This window comes from Myotis myotis, unplaced genomic scaffold (assembly GCF_014108235.1).
Source record: "Myotis myotis isolate mMyoMyo1 unplaced genomic scaffold, mMyoMyo1.p scaffold_m19_p_4, whole genome shotgun sequence".
In the NCBI taxonomy this organism is placed as follows: Eukaryota; Metazoa; Chordata; class Mammalia; order Chiroptera; family Vespertilionidae; genus Myotis; species Myotis myotis.
In genome coordinates this window covers 41,618,902-41,633,762 of record NW_023416346.1, presented here as the reverse complement: position 1 = coordinate 41,633,762, position 14,861 = coordinate 41,618,902, and the positions used below count along the sequence as shown (strand labels likewise).

At 46.9% G+C, this 14,861-nt stretch overlaps 1 protein-coding gene across 5 annotated transcripts in view; it reads right to left on the bottom strand.

Annotated features, from left to right (window-relative positions):
- Positions 1–14,861, bottom strand: part of SEPTIN6 (septin 6) — a 73,215-nt gene that overhangs the window by 16,787 nt on the left and 41,567 nt on the right. For all 5 annotated transcript variants that reach the window (XM_036305906.1, XM_036305907.1, XM_036305905.1 and 2 more), the window contains 3 exons: positions 13,612–13,773; positions 5,650–5,746; positions 1,978–2,146 (listed from right to left, as the gene is read on the bottom strand). In XM_036305906.1, the coding sequence (XP_036161799.1) occupies positions 1,978–2,146; positions 5,650–5,746; positions 13,612–13,773 (428 nt within the window). The remainder of the gene's footprint in view (positions 1–1,977; positions 2,147–5,649; positions 5,747–13,611; positions 13,774–14,861) is intronic.

Genomic DNA, 14,861 nt, shown 5'->3' with positions numbered 1-14,861 from the left:
AAAAAAAGATGGGACTTAGCCTGGCAGGTGTGGCTCAGTGGTTGAGTGTCAGACCATGCACCAACAGATCACTGGTTCAATTGCCAGTCAGGGCACATGCCCAGGTTTCAGGCTCAATCCCCAGCAGGGGGTGTACAGGAGGCAGGCGATCCATGTTGATGTTTCTCTCTCATGTTGATGTTTCTCATGTTGATGTTTCTATCTCATCTGTGTTTCAATCTCTCTCTCCCTCTTCCTTCCTTTCTCTCTTAAAAAAACACACACAATAAAAACATATTTAAGCCCAGCCAGCATGACTCGGTGGTTGAACATCAACCTATGAACCAGGAGGTCATGGTTTGATTTCCGGTCAGGGCACATGCCAGACTTGCAGGTTTGATCCTCAGTAGGGGGCATGCAGGAGGCAGCTGATCAATGATTCTCATCATATCTCCCCTCCCCCTCATCTCCCCCTCTCCCTTCCTCTCTGAAATCAACAAAAATATATTTTAAAAACCACATTTAAAAAACAACAAAAAAAGATGAGACTTAGAAGCCACACTGTAATTGGCTCTAAGTATGTAATTGCTGATCTTGGAGGGAGGCATTTCAGTGGTGTGGTGAGATCAGAAACCAAAAAATAAGAGCAACTCTTTCTCCTTCCTGTCAGAGCCGAACCTCTTGACAGGGCAGAGGCTGGTGAGGAAGAGCAGTTAAGCGTGAATTTCTTTAGGATGAGAATATTTACATGCAACATCGAAAGGAGCTGGCAGAGGAGTGCAGAGGGTGAAGACACAGGTAACAGGTGTTCAAGATGGAGCAAAGGAGGAGGGGAGGGGACTAGAAGAATAGGTTGAGGCACATCTCTTCCTCCACAGATGCAGATTAAAGCTGGTGGAGGGGAAGGACAGAGAAAGCTAAGGAAGCACCCACTGGGGAGACAAGCATACCTTCCTCCAACCCCAAGAGCTCCAGTGGCCCCTGTCCGGGATGGGGACTGAGTCTGCCCCTCCAGAACCAAGCAACCCTGAAGGACTGGCTATGCTATGCTCCCTGGCCAGGTTTCCACTGTGAGCAGGTACTGTGGATCTCTGACAGCCTTCTTAGCCCACAACTCTCCCCATCACTTGCTTATCAAGGTTTGACATTTCCTGAAAGAAGACCAAGCCGTGGTAAAGGCAACACATGGTCATTTAAAATGTGGGGCTTATATCAGACATCGTGCATACAGATCTGACAGTTGGGACATTGGCTCCTATTAGCAGAGTAAACTGCTTTCAGAAACATTCCTCTTCTGTGGAAGCATCTTAAGATTCTGATTTAAGAAGTATGTCAATGACTCTTAGCATCCTTTGGTCAAAACAAAACCTGCACTTGACAGTGAATGAAGAGCCTCAAGTTCATCAGTGCATGTGCAATGACTGCTAGCTGAACCCGTCTGGTTTTGATAATGGGCAGGAAGGTAAAGAACACACTGGACATCTGACAGAGCAGCAGGAGCCTGATGAAGAAAGTGGGGCATAGGACAGGCAGAAACTGCTCCAGCTCAGGGCCTCCTCCATGGCCCACTGCTTACCAAGCCCACCTGGCTACAACTCCCCCAGGAAGGCAGAGAGGGACTGGCAGGTAAAACTGGCCAATGACTGAGTCCTGATGCTCTTGGTTTCAGCACAGGTGTCTGACTCCTTTGTGGAGGCTCTACAGCAGTGGTTCTCAACCTTCCTAATGTCACGACCCTTTAATACAGTTCCTCATGTTGTGGTGACCCCCAATTTCATTGTTACAAATTGAACATAATTAAAGCATAGTGATTAATCACAAAAACAATATGTAATTATATATGTGTTTTCCAATGGTCTTAGGCGACTCCTGTGAAAGGGTCATTCGACCCCCAAAGGGGTCTCGACCCACAGGTTGAGAACCGCTGCTCTAGGGTAAAGCCTCCATGCCCCCTGGGTTGGCTCAGCTGAATTGGGCGGAGTTGGGCGTGAGAGATACCTGAAGGGTTTGCTGTCAGGGTCAGTGTCCTTGAAGCCCATCTCCTCCAGCTTGCAGCGGCGGTACAGCTCATAGTGCCGGCTGTGGGTCTGCTCCCGGAGGTCCTCCATGTTGACCCGAAGCAGCATCTCCCGCAGCTTCACAAAGTCACAGTGGGCCTCATTTTCAACTGCATAGTAAGGGTTGGGGAGTTGAAAGTATATTGAAAGGAAGGCCAGAAGAAGCAGAAATGGTTAAATAAGCCCAGCCAGTGTGGCTCAGTGGTTGAGTGTCAACCTATGAACCAGGTGACAGTTCAATTCCCAGTCAGGGCACATGCCTGGTTGTGGGCTCAACCCCCAGTAGGTGGCGAGCAAGAGGCAGCGATCAATGATTCTATCATTGATGTTTCTATCTCTCCCTCTCCTTTCCTCTCTGAAATCAATAAAAATATATATATTTTAAAAAAGAAATGGTAAAATGAGAAGCAAAATGTCTTACAGCGACACAGCCTTTCAATCTGTATACAGAGCTTATGAATTTGCCTCCTGATTTCCTTTTCTACTGATAAGACCAATGAAAAGTTACAAGAATGACAGTCATGGAAACCGCAATGCCATAAAAAAAAACCTACAGACATTCAGTAGCATCTCAACCCCAATTCACCGATCAGACCCTCCCAAGAGTTTCTGCCCTGCACCATTCTTAAGACAGTGACACACACATGTTCAGCCACCTGTCCGGTAAACATTTGTGGAATCTCTGTTCCCAGTATTGTATGAGGCACTGGGAATTCAGAAACGAAGGCATGAAGTCTTGCCCTTGGCAGTTTAGTGGAAGAATAGATGCAAATAGACAAATACAACACAATGCAAACATTATGAAAATAACAGTAGATAGCCAAGGTGCAATGAAAGCCCAGAAAAGAGAGGGGCTTAAGAACTCATGGGAGAGTGAAGGCTTCACCAAAGAGGCAACCGCTAAGACGACTCTTGAAGGAAGAATAGTAATTTATCAGGCAGAAGAGGAAATAGTCTTGGCAAGGTCTCAATGAGGTCAGGCAAGGTTAAGTAGCTAATAAGTTGCAGGGTTAGGCTTCCAATACAAGTAATCTAAAGCAGCGGTCGCCAATCTTTCGGGCCTCACAGACTACCAGTGGTCTGTGGACCACCGGTTGGTGACCGCTGCTCCAAAGGTTTCCTTAAACCAGCGGTTGCCAACCTTTCAGACCTCACGGACCACCAGTGGTCTGCAGACCGCCGGTTGGCAACTGCTGACTAAAGAATAAGCAAAGTATATAACTAGGTGTCAAAGTCCCCAAAGAATAAGGAGGAAGAAGTAGGACATCAATAGCTGACAGTGACAAGGAGGGGTATGGCCCATCTGGATGGTAGAAGCTTCAAAGGAGGTGTGTTTTAGAGGGTGGATACGGCCTGACAGCAGCAATAGTGACCGAAGAGGACCCCACTTTCCAGCTTGAGTGGGTAAGCCCCTCCTCAAAAGAGTGTGGCAAAGGTCTGCATTTGGGGCAGTGGCCAAGAAGGACAGAGATGTGGACCAAATAATAGCAATGTGGACTTCTGGCTCAAACACAAGTTTGGGAGCAGTGCTCTGCCTCATGTATCCAGGCATGGCTGTCCTGTGTCAGAATGGGAGTGTCTAGTCTGACCATGTGGGGAAAGGGGGGCTTGAGATGATGAACAAGCACAGTCACCCCATACCCTGTCTTGCAGGGTATTTTGGAGAAGGTAGTGAGGGCAGGGAGAGGGTCCGGGATGACACCATGGGACATAGTTGCAGCCAGCTGCTTTGCAGTCAGCAGAGTCATCTTTCCAAAGCCCAAATTAGCTCACATGACCCCTCTGTTTAATGCCCATTCCCTTTGGGATAAAGCCCCTCACTGTCATAGAACATAAGCTAATATGAAATATAGCCTCTGTCAGGCAACTTTTCAGGACTTTCACCTCCTCTGTCTCCGGACCGTGACCCCTGGTGGTCGGTCAGAAGGAGTGACTCTAAGGCCCCTATATGCTGCCCAGACAACAAACAGCTTCTTCCTCACTTGAATACAACAGTTAACCCCGACTTATAAGAAAAATGTTCAAAAACCACTTTGTTGGTTAGGTGGGGAGTGGTCTAAGTTGGAGGAAGTACTGGAACCACACCTGCTAGCTTCACCTCAGGTTCCTGTCTCTCAGACCACAAATTCATTCCTTCTGTTGGCCTATTGGTTCAGAAACCATTTGCAAATGTTCCTAGTGGACCATCTCCAGCCCCAACTGGCAGAGAAGACCAAAACCTGACACAGTTCTGACGACCAGTCTTGTCTTAGCCATGGCAAATTCCACTACTGCGGAAGGGTCTCTGTTGTGCCCTAAAGTATGCCGGCCTGTGGGTGAGATATGGACAACTTCCCACTAGCTTTCACTTGTTTCTCAGCGTTAGGGATGAGTCTGCAGTGAATCAGCCACCCTGTCACACATGGTGCCCCTGCAATCCCAGACCTAGCTTACAGCTGCAGGCTCGGGAGGCCGGCCACCTCTTCCACCCATGGCAGAGTCCTAGGCCTAGTTTCATGTACTGAATTGACTAGTCCGAGTGTAACTTCACATGCATCAAGCAGACCACAAAAGGAACTTTCCTGATTGTATATACGTTTGTTTTTAAATTGCAAAATAATCCATCACACATACAAAACAGTGTATGAAATGTGCAATTTAAAGAATTTTTTAAAATGAATACCAATGTATCCAGGGCCTTGGTGAAACATTACCAGCACCTTAGAAGCTCCCTAATGGCCTTTCCTGAGCTCATGATCCTCCTTCCTCACCATGACATATAACCTGACTTTTGGGTTGATCATTCCTTTGTTTTTCTTTGTAGTTTTACCACTTACATATGAATTCCTAAAGATATATATCTTGTTTAGTTCTGTCTACTATTGAAATTCATGTAAATAGAATAATACATGTATTCTTCTGTGACCTATTTAGCTTCTATGACCTATTCTTCTATGATCTATTTCTGAGATGTATTCATGTAGATGTAACTATAACCCATTCATTTTCACTGCAGTATAATATCCCATTATATGAACATTTCAAAATTTACTTTTTTATTGATTTTCAGAGAGAGAGGAAGGGAAAGGGAGAGAGAGAAACATTGGTGTGAGAGCAAAACATTGATCAGCTGCCTTCTGCACGCCCCCTATTGGACACTGAGCCCGTAACCGAAGTATGTGCCCTGACCAGAACCAAACCAGCAACCTTTCGGTGCATGGGACGATGCACAACCAACTAAGCCACACCGTCCAGGGCCATCTAATTTATTTTTAATGGGTATATGAGTTGTTTCTAATTATTTACTATTATGAACAACTCTGCTTTGGACATTGTTGTAACTCTCCTGATGTGCTAGAGCAAGTACACATGCTCTCTTGCACACTCCTTCCCACCTTGCAAGAGGTACATTTATTTTTGTTTTAGGAATGCTTTCTCCATTGGAGACAAAGAGAGCCTACTCATGGCAGAGAATCCCGAAGCCAGAGTTTGCCTGCTGGCAACTACTATGGCTGTTTGAGGCCCAAGATAAAAGAGTAGAGACCTGGAACAAGTTAGGGACTGGTCAACCAATGGGGTCAAGCAAAGAGACAGATAGAAGGAGCTTCCTTCTCCCGGTCTCCTGGAGACTCACCCTGCACTGTGCCCCAAGGATACTGCCGGGCCCTCATCATCTTGTTGCCTATCTTCAGTTCTTCTGTGCTGCCAACGACAGCAAAAGGCAGGTGGGCCTGAAACAGAAGGCAAACAAAAGCTCAGAACTCCAGGAGGAAGGCAGAGCTCCCCAATACAAATGCTGCTCATCTCCTGGGCCTCAGGCCCTCACACTGCAGCGTCCCTCACTGTCATCAACAATCAAGAGGCACTTCTAAAGCTCCTGGGGTGCCTGGGGATAAGAGGCCTAGTCCAGACTTCGGCTGTTCAGAAATTCACAATAAAAGGTAACAATGACATGGCCAAATGCATAGGGAATAGACAAAGACAGCAAGCAAATCAGCAGAATAATAAGCAGATATACACATTAGTTCACAGTTGCTGAGGGAAAGAGCCTTTGGAAGGTGGGTGAGTGGGATGAGGGGGGTGTGTGGGGGGGACCATGAGGCTAAAGGAGAACAGTTGTACTGGGATCACTGGCCCTCTCCCTTCCCTAGAGTGTGAGTATATACACACCGAAAATAGGTGTATACTGAAACCAAACTGCTGACTGAGCTGTATGCTCCTTGTTCTTGTCCTTCCCTGGAGGAAGAGCTCACACTGAACTCTTGAGCCTAGAAGTCAAGTCCATACGTATTTATCCACATGCCCATGACTGTGTTAGATTCTGTTTTAGGTGCTGTAAGGGAGACAAAAGAAGTAGAAAACATATTCCCTCGCCCTTTAGGAGCTTACAATCTTGTTGGGGAAGCTCGATTTACATACCCCAAATCACATAAGACAGAATATGACCAAGGGCTCAAATGTATGCTTTGGTGTCTGGCACATAGTAGGTGCTTCATCAGTACTCCTTGAATGGCAGTGGCAAGGCCATGGGAATAGTAGAGAGGAAAGAAAGACCAAGTATGAAGAGGGGTCTGAGCTTGGTGCTTGCAGGGGGTAATGAGGAGCGAAACCTGGCTAATGAAGGCTCTGTGGGTCAGAGAAGAGGAAGCTGCCCCCAGTTGGTAGTGTGGGGCCTGGGAAAGCGCCCCTTCTGCAGGGAGGTGGTCAGGTAATAAGAGCTGAGTGACCACTGGCCAAATGGAAGCACTGAATAAATACTGTTTACAGACCGGGTGATTCCAAGCGGGGCTTTCCCTAAAAGGACTCAACAAGGGCAAGTAAAAAGTCCACTAGAGCTTTCTTAGCCTGCTTGGAGAAACAGGCCTCGATCGCAGATATTTTGATCCATGGCTCATTCTTCCATTCTATAAATATTTACTGAGTTCCTGCTATGTACGAGGCATTAAAAAAAGAATACACTATTAAAAAAGTTCAGAGCCTGCCCTTGGAGAGTGCACAGTCTGGTAGGGGAGAGACATGCCAACAATGATAACACAGTAAGGTCCAGATTATAAACAGAGATTCGAGGGCTGGAAGGACACAGAGGAGGGAGCAGCTAACTCCGTGGGAAGTCAAAGCAGGCTTCGCAGTAGGCAGTAGCAATAGTGCTAATAGTATTGTAGCTGTAGAACTGATATTAGCAGCAGCAATTCACTCAACTCTATGTACGCCATATCAGCTGCTCTATCTTGCATTATCTCATTGAATCTTTACAACAATGCTTGAGGTAGGTATTTTTTATCCCGTTTTACAGAAGAGGAAACTGACGGCCTGAAGGGCTAAGTGACTTGCCAGCAATCACACAGTAGTAAGGGGCAGAACAAGAGGTGGAATCCAGGTTTCTCAGACTTCAAAGCCCACCCCTGCTGGTCTGCCACCCCCATTTCGAGGTTAGAGCAGCAGATGAGGTGAGCACTCCAAACCCTAGGATGAACTGGTTGTGCAAAGTCAGATTAGCAGAGGCGGTTCAATTCTGGGAAACCTACAGCAAATGTTTTTTGTTTATTTAATTTGTGCACTGATCTCAGAACCAGCCTGTCCTCTCCATTCTCTTCTAGCTCTGCACCCCAAGAATGTTCTTAGGAGTGGAAAAACACCGGACTTAATCACGAGCTCAGCTCCAGGACATCTGCTAATCCCCCGTGGTGCTTGACCATCCAGCTGAAGTGGCTCACCTCATCCTCTCTCAGCTGCTCTCAGAGTAGCATCTAAGGCCACCCCTTCACATTCAGCTGACCGTCCCTGAAACAGGGACATAGGGAAGAGGGAAAGAGGAGGTTATGGATACGGAAGGTGAGAAAGGGGTAAAGGTGGGAAATGTTTCATCAGTCCTACTAGGGGAATGAATGATCAAGAGGGTCATTGGGGCCCGGCTGGCGTGGCTCAGTGGTTGAGCGTTGATCTATGAACCAGGAGGTCACTATTCAATTACTGGTTGGGGCACATGCCCAGGTTATGGGCTCGGTCCCCAGTGTGGGGTGTGCAGGAGGCAGCCAATCAATGATTCTCTCTCATCCTTGATGTTTCTGTCTCTCTTCCTCTCTCCCTTCCTCTCTAAAATCAATAAAAATGTTGAAAAACAAGAGGGTCAATGGGCATGCATGTGATACATGTGGCATTAGGGGGGCACTGAAATCTCAAAAACCCTGACCAAGTGCCAGAGATCTCTGACCTCTGCCAGCTGGCTTTGCCAGGGGGTCATCTGGGTATAATTCATTCTCACTCAGGAACCAAAGACATGTCAGGAGCCTCAAACCCACCCCCAAACACTTTCCAGGAAAATGTTGCCCTTCCTGCAGAGACCCCAAAGCTTTGGCCACATGATACAAAAGAACCAGGGGGCAGGGATAGTGGAGGGCTGGATGGCGGAGGGCTAGACTGAGGGAGGAGGTGAGAAAGAAAAACCACATTGTATCATTTTCACACATCCTGGGCTCTCAAAGGAAGTGATGGAGGAGGAGGCTGTGTGAAGTGGGAGGTTTTTCTCTGGGCTCAAGAGAAAAGCAGAAAAAAATAACAAAAAGAGAATAAAGGCATAAAAAATGTGAGTATTCCCTTGGGCCTATTATTTTTATCTCCAAAAGACATTGTTAGTTAGAATGACAGGGTCACTTGCTTCCTCTCTTCCTTAAACTGCTGTTATTTTACCCCTCCCCATTCAAAAATTCACAGCCCCCGCCCAGGCAGCTTCAGAGGGCTCAGGAAACCTCCCACGGCCCACTCCTTTGCAATTGGCATCAAAGTCTGTTCTGATAAGTATATGCAAGGATAGCATGTCCTAGTGCTCCCAGGCAGATTTCATTTGATTCTCACAACAGTGTTACAGGACAGTTATTATCAACCCCATTCATGATTTGGGAGAACTGCACACAGAAGGGTTAAATGAGTTGCCTGGATCCCTAACTCTCCAAGCTTTAAATGCCAGCTTCCCCCCAGTCACCCACAGCCGCTTGCACTGTGCCTCCAGGTTAAATGGCATTTGCTAGAAGTTAGCTAACCTGTGAAGGGCAGGAAATCATGGGGCCAGGCTCAGGCCCTCTTTCTGCTGCTCTTGAGAGGCTAATGGCTATGACAGCCAGAATAGAGTCAAGAAGCTCAGAGAGAAGCTACTCCCTTCATACTCCCAGGGGTGACATTGGGTATGTGTGGGCCCAGGGAGGAGACTCTGATGGATGCAAGACAGTGCTGCAGCTGAAACAGCGACAGACTCCTAAGGGGACTCCGTCAACCTGTCTCACCCAGAAAACCTCTGATGAGGTGCCCCCAGAGGTCAGATGCCCCAGTCTCAGAAAACTTCAACAAGAGAGAGCCTCAAGCTTCATCTTGTGAGTCTAGCTCCAGATTCACCACCTTTCCTGTCTCATGTCTACCTTCAATTCCTCTTGGCATATTTTAAAGTGTTTGATAATCCAGTTGGCATGAATGATTCTCTCCTGGTTCCACTACATCTGTTATACTTTGGGAGGATAGATGATCAGTCCCCTCAGCCTGGTGAAATAGAGACTGTCGGGGCCCTTTTCTCCTCATCTGACAATATCCAGTTAGGTGTGGCTTCCTCCCAGGGCTGACAGTATTTCCCAGTTGTGCTGCTAGTTATGTTCGCCCCCATTTCAGGCTCCTATGGCGACTGAGCAAGAGCATTGACTGATTTTCAAGTCAGTCCTTGGTGATTCCCACAAAAGTGTGTGCAAACGATGGAAAGGGCACTGCTGCCTCCGGAGAAAGAACAGGCTTGTGCCTGTGGGTCTCCCTGTGACTCTACAGGTCACCCATGTGACCAAATGCCTATATAAGGGTCAAACCCAGGACCTCACAAGTGGCCACTCAAGTGAGACAAGTAAAATAATTGGGCCTATTGCCTGATCCCTGGCCATGGTTTGAGCCATACAAAGAACAACACTGAATTTGAAAAACACAGCAATTTTTAGTATTAAAGTCTACAATCTTGAGAGTTATCAGAGCGTGGACTGAAAGTAGCATGCCATGAGATCTCTCACTACTTTGCTCCCTAAATCTGAAACCAGGGTTTTCAGAGCCACCAGAAGTCAAGGGGAAGGCTGAGACCTCATTATTTTCATTTCCTGCCATGAAATGGTGGGTAGGGGAATGGCTACACGGTCCTCTCCACTTAGGCAAGAGGCTTCTCCACTTTTTCCAACCCAGTTCCCATGTTAATTGGCCGGGGTGGCTGAGGCTGTGGGGCTGGAGTCAAATCCAGAATTGAAAGGCCAGCACCCATTCCTCTTCCCACCCAAGCCCAGGTTTCAGATGATGCAGCTTCATATACGCTTGTCTGAAGGCCCTGGGGACTTTTGACACAGTTGTAACGGTGGCTAAGCAATCCTGTGTATATATTTTATAGCATCCCATCCCCCAGCACAACACACATAACACATAGCATTCACATGCATGACCCCTCCCACAAGCATGCCCAATTCCAGGCACAGTAGCTGGAGGCCACCCTCTCTTTCCCATTCAAAAAAGCATGGTGGAATGCCAGGGAATGAATGCTGAGTGATATTGTTATAATGATAACCCTAAACCCACTAAACCTCCAGTTATTGAAAAAAATAATGAGTCATGGGGATGTGTACAGCAAAAGAAAAATAATCAATATTATTATAACTAGAGGCCCAATGCATGAAATTCATTCAAGAGTAGGCCTTTGCAGTCCCAGCTGCCTCGAGGCCCCACGGGCTTGCCCCCACCCCCCGCCCACTTGTCGTTCTAGAAGGTTGTTCTGGAATGTTGTTCCACCATCCTGTCTACTTAGCATATTAGCTCTTTATTATATAGGACTAGAGGCCCAGTGCACCAAATTCATGCACTGGGGGGGGGGTTCCCCTCAGCCCAGCCTGCACCCTCTTCAATTGGGGACCCCTTGGGGGATGTCCGACTACTGGTTTAGGTCGGATATCCCTCTCACAATCTGGGACCGCTGGCTCCTAACTGCCCAGCTGCCTGCCTGCCTGATCGCCCCTAACTGCCTCTGCCTGCCTGCCTGGTTGCCCCCAACTGCCCTCCTCTGCTGGCCAATTTGGTTCTGATCGGTTGGTTTCTATGCCAGTCAGTGTCAAAAGCTCTGCCTCCTAGGCAGCCATTGGAATCACACAGCACCCAGATTTGGTTCTGGTCAGTGTCTATGCCAGTCAGTGTCAGAAGCTCCGCCTCCTAGGCAACCATTGGTTCTTCACAGCACCCACATTTGGTTCTAATTGGTCGGTTCCTATGCCAGTCAGCATCTCCGGGCCTGATCAGAGATGTGGGGCTGAACAGCAGCCCCGGCAGAGGCCTGGCTGCTGGTGAAGCCTGGAAAGAAAGAGGGAGAGAAAGAGAGAAGCAAGTACTGATCAACAGCTGCCACTGAGGCTGCGGATCAGACCCAGTCGCCAGGCTGCAGTGGGGCAGTCAGTGCTGGGTCTCCATGGCAACCCAGTGCTGACTGAAGGAATTCCAGGTTGATCAGCCTTCGGTCGTGATCGGTTGTTAGAACCCTGGGCTTTCATATATTAGGATAATTCTGTATAGTGACAGGTGGGGACTTATGGAGGTGATCACATCATAAGGAATATAAATATTGAATCACTATGTATGTTATATACCTGAAACTAATATAAATTTCTATGTCAACTCTAATTTTTAAAAAGGAAAACGATTTAATTTTTCAAAGTGAACTACTGGCAACGTTTAGACTAGCATAAAAAGGACCCCAACCCCTTCACAGCCCAAACAGTGTGGTTGAGAACTATTGCTTCATAGCATGGGAAGTTTCCAACCCTAGCTGTGCCTGCCCCAGTCAAACAGGAGGACAAGGTTGAGCTGGGAGCAGGGGCCAAAATAATTGCCAGTCCTGATCCACAATGTAGTGACATGTAGTTTTGTGTGACACCTTAAAAATTCAGAGAACTCTTAGCCCCTTTCCATTCTTAGGAAAGCAAACCACAAGCCTGAAAAGTTTCCTGGTGACTTAAGGAATCCATGTTTAAAGATGTCTATGAGGTCCTATGTTCTGAGGTGACAGGTGCTTCCAGACATCAGTGCCAGTGACAAGTGACACTTCTCTCTGGGCTCCCATTTTTCTGTAGGCTAGGCACCCTTTCAGGTTTTCTCATTGTGACAGAGCCTGGTTTCGATTCAAACATCCTGACTTCTTGAGAAAATAAGTACTAATCTGTTTTTTTTTCTTCTTTTTTTTTTAAGTGCTCACGGCTGGTTATAATTTCATCTACCATAATCCACATAGCCATCCTCTTGGGCCAGATTTGTCAAAGGTGATAAGGGACTTCTCATCTCAGGTGTACTGATAAGCAGGAAGTCAGGACAGACAATGACTTGCTGCCCCACTATGCTAATTTGTTGGTCAATTCATAGGAGGTGGCAGCTGAAGATATAACGATAACTTACGGGGCAGCAGCAGCAGGAAAGTTTCTAAAAATGGTTTTTATTACAAGGCTTTCCTGAGTTTGGCTATACCCAGGCATTATGTCATTAGGAAAAACTGATGCCTCTCAGTAGAGAAAAAGCAATCTGTTCCCAAAGCAGAGGCTTTCCGCAAGCTATTAGCTGTCTCCTTGAAATCATAACATTGAAGATTTCACAGCAACAGCATCAACACATTGTAAAGAAGCATGAGGCGATGTTTGACTCTCTGCCTTCTTCATTACTCACTCCTCTAGGGGAGGGGGAAAGGGGGAGGAGAAGCAAGATGGCAAGTTGCTTTTTAAAAAAAAATTCATTGACACTTAATAAACCAAAGCATAATCCTGAAACTTTAAAAATAATATTCCTCTAGTCACCAGAAAAATGGGGGCCATATAGCATTTTTCCTCCCAGGAGCAGAGGGCTTGATTATCTGAGTACAGATTACCCCCGAGTCTCCAAAGCCAGCCAACATTTTTAGCCTTGTCTTCTTTCACCGCATCAATTGTCACAGCATTGTTTTGGTCAGTGACAAAGAATGTTTGTCTTTCCAGCAGTCTCTTGGGGCTGCCTGGCCTAGACCAGAGCAGGCATCAAAGAGGAGGGCGGAAGGGGAGGTCTGAATCTCCTGCTCCAGACTCTTTCTGGAGTCAGCCTTTCCATCCTTTAGTCTCTGGCTATTTATCTCTGAATCACTGAGGCTTTGAAGCAGCCACCACTAGGAAAGAGGAGCTATCTCATCCTGGATTCTCTCTCACAAATACTCAGCTCATCCGGTGTGGCTCAGTGGTTGAGCATTGACCTATGAACCAAGAGGCCATGGTTAGATTCCCCGTCAGGGGCATATGCCCAGGTTGTGGAGTCAATCCCCAGTAGGGGGCTGGCAGGAGGCAGCCGATCAATGATTCTCTCTCATCATTGATGTTTCTATCTCTCCCTCTCCCTTCCTCTCTGAAATCAATAAAATACATTTAAAAAGAATATTTAAAACAAACAAACACCTGAGACTCAGATAACCAAGAATTAACTACACTAAAATGGATAGTGAAGATGTATGACAGCTATTTGGTGAAATAATAACAATAATAAAAATAAAGAGCAAATGGCTAGAATGTTGAACCCCTGTGCTCCCACTCACGTTCATGGTTCCGTTGATCTCTGCCACCGACTCGTCATCCGTAGGAAACTGGTAAATCTGGACCCCGTTACTGACAAGCTCGCTGGTGATTTTGATTTTGAACTTTGTTAGCTCACTCTTAGAAATGGCATCTGATTTGGCAATGATGGGGATTATGTTCACCTACGGAAGAGAGGAGCACAGTAGGAACATCGTTGGTAATTTGCAACTGATAGCAGCATGGCTTAGGACTTCCACCAGCTGCCAGAGGGAGCAGCTCAACCCAATGGTCTAGGACTGGCCAGCTCTATAGCCAAATAATATAATCAATGACAATGAGTGCTTACGAAGTGCTGGGCGCTGAAGTAAGTGCTTTACATAGATTAACACAATCCCGACCATAGCCCTCCCAGGAGGTATCATTACTGCTATTTTACCAATGAGAAACTGAGGCATGGAGAGGTTAAATAACTTGTCCAAGGCCACAGAGCAGGTAAGTAGCAGAACTGGGATCCAAATCCAAGTTTAGCCTTATTCCTAAGTCCACAAGCTTAACCATGAGCTGTCTACCAGCTCAGATCCAAATTGATGAGCCGTATGATATCTTCATGTCAAGGTCACTGTTCTGGTGATTTGCAGCAGAAAGATGAAAGGCTGGAAATCTGTGGTTGACAAGGGGAGAGATAGCCATTCCTTGCTAATAATAAACTGTCCCAACCCATCCAGTGCATGCCAGCCCCAGGCAGGGTGATGGAGACCCACATGGGGGATGGTAGGAAGGGGAGGTTCAGTGAAGATGCACACTTGGCCCTCTTTCTAGCAGCAAACACTGATGAACCACCCCCATTAGGTGAAGAAGACCCTCTCAGTTACCAATTTGATCAGACATATTAAAAAATAATGCATATAAAATGCCATCACAGTGTCAGGCACCTATAAAACCTTAGGAGGAAATGCACTAGCTGCCTGAGGCTTGTGGTTAATTTCTGCATAAAGAAAGCAAGCAGAAATGCCCAATTTCAAACAGCAGAAGAAAGACTTAATGCTACCCCCCAGATTCAAGCCACCTGAACCCCGATCCTTGAAATTCCCCCAAGAAGGGACAAGGCTTTAACTGCTGGAAGGTAAAGAAACTTGAAATGCACATGGCTTAATGAAACAGAGTGCCCCAAGCTCAGGTTCACATGAAGAGCAAGTCATTCCTGCCAGCAGCCTCCGATGGGGTGGCATGGATGGTGCTGGGGCCCTGAAAGGAGCTCTGAAAGCAGGGC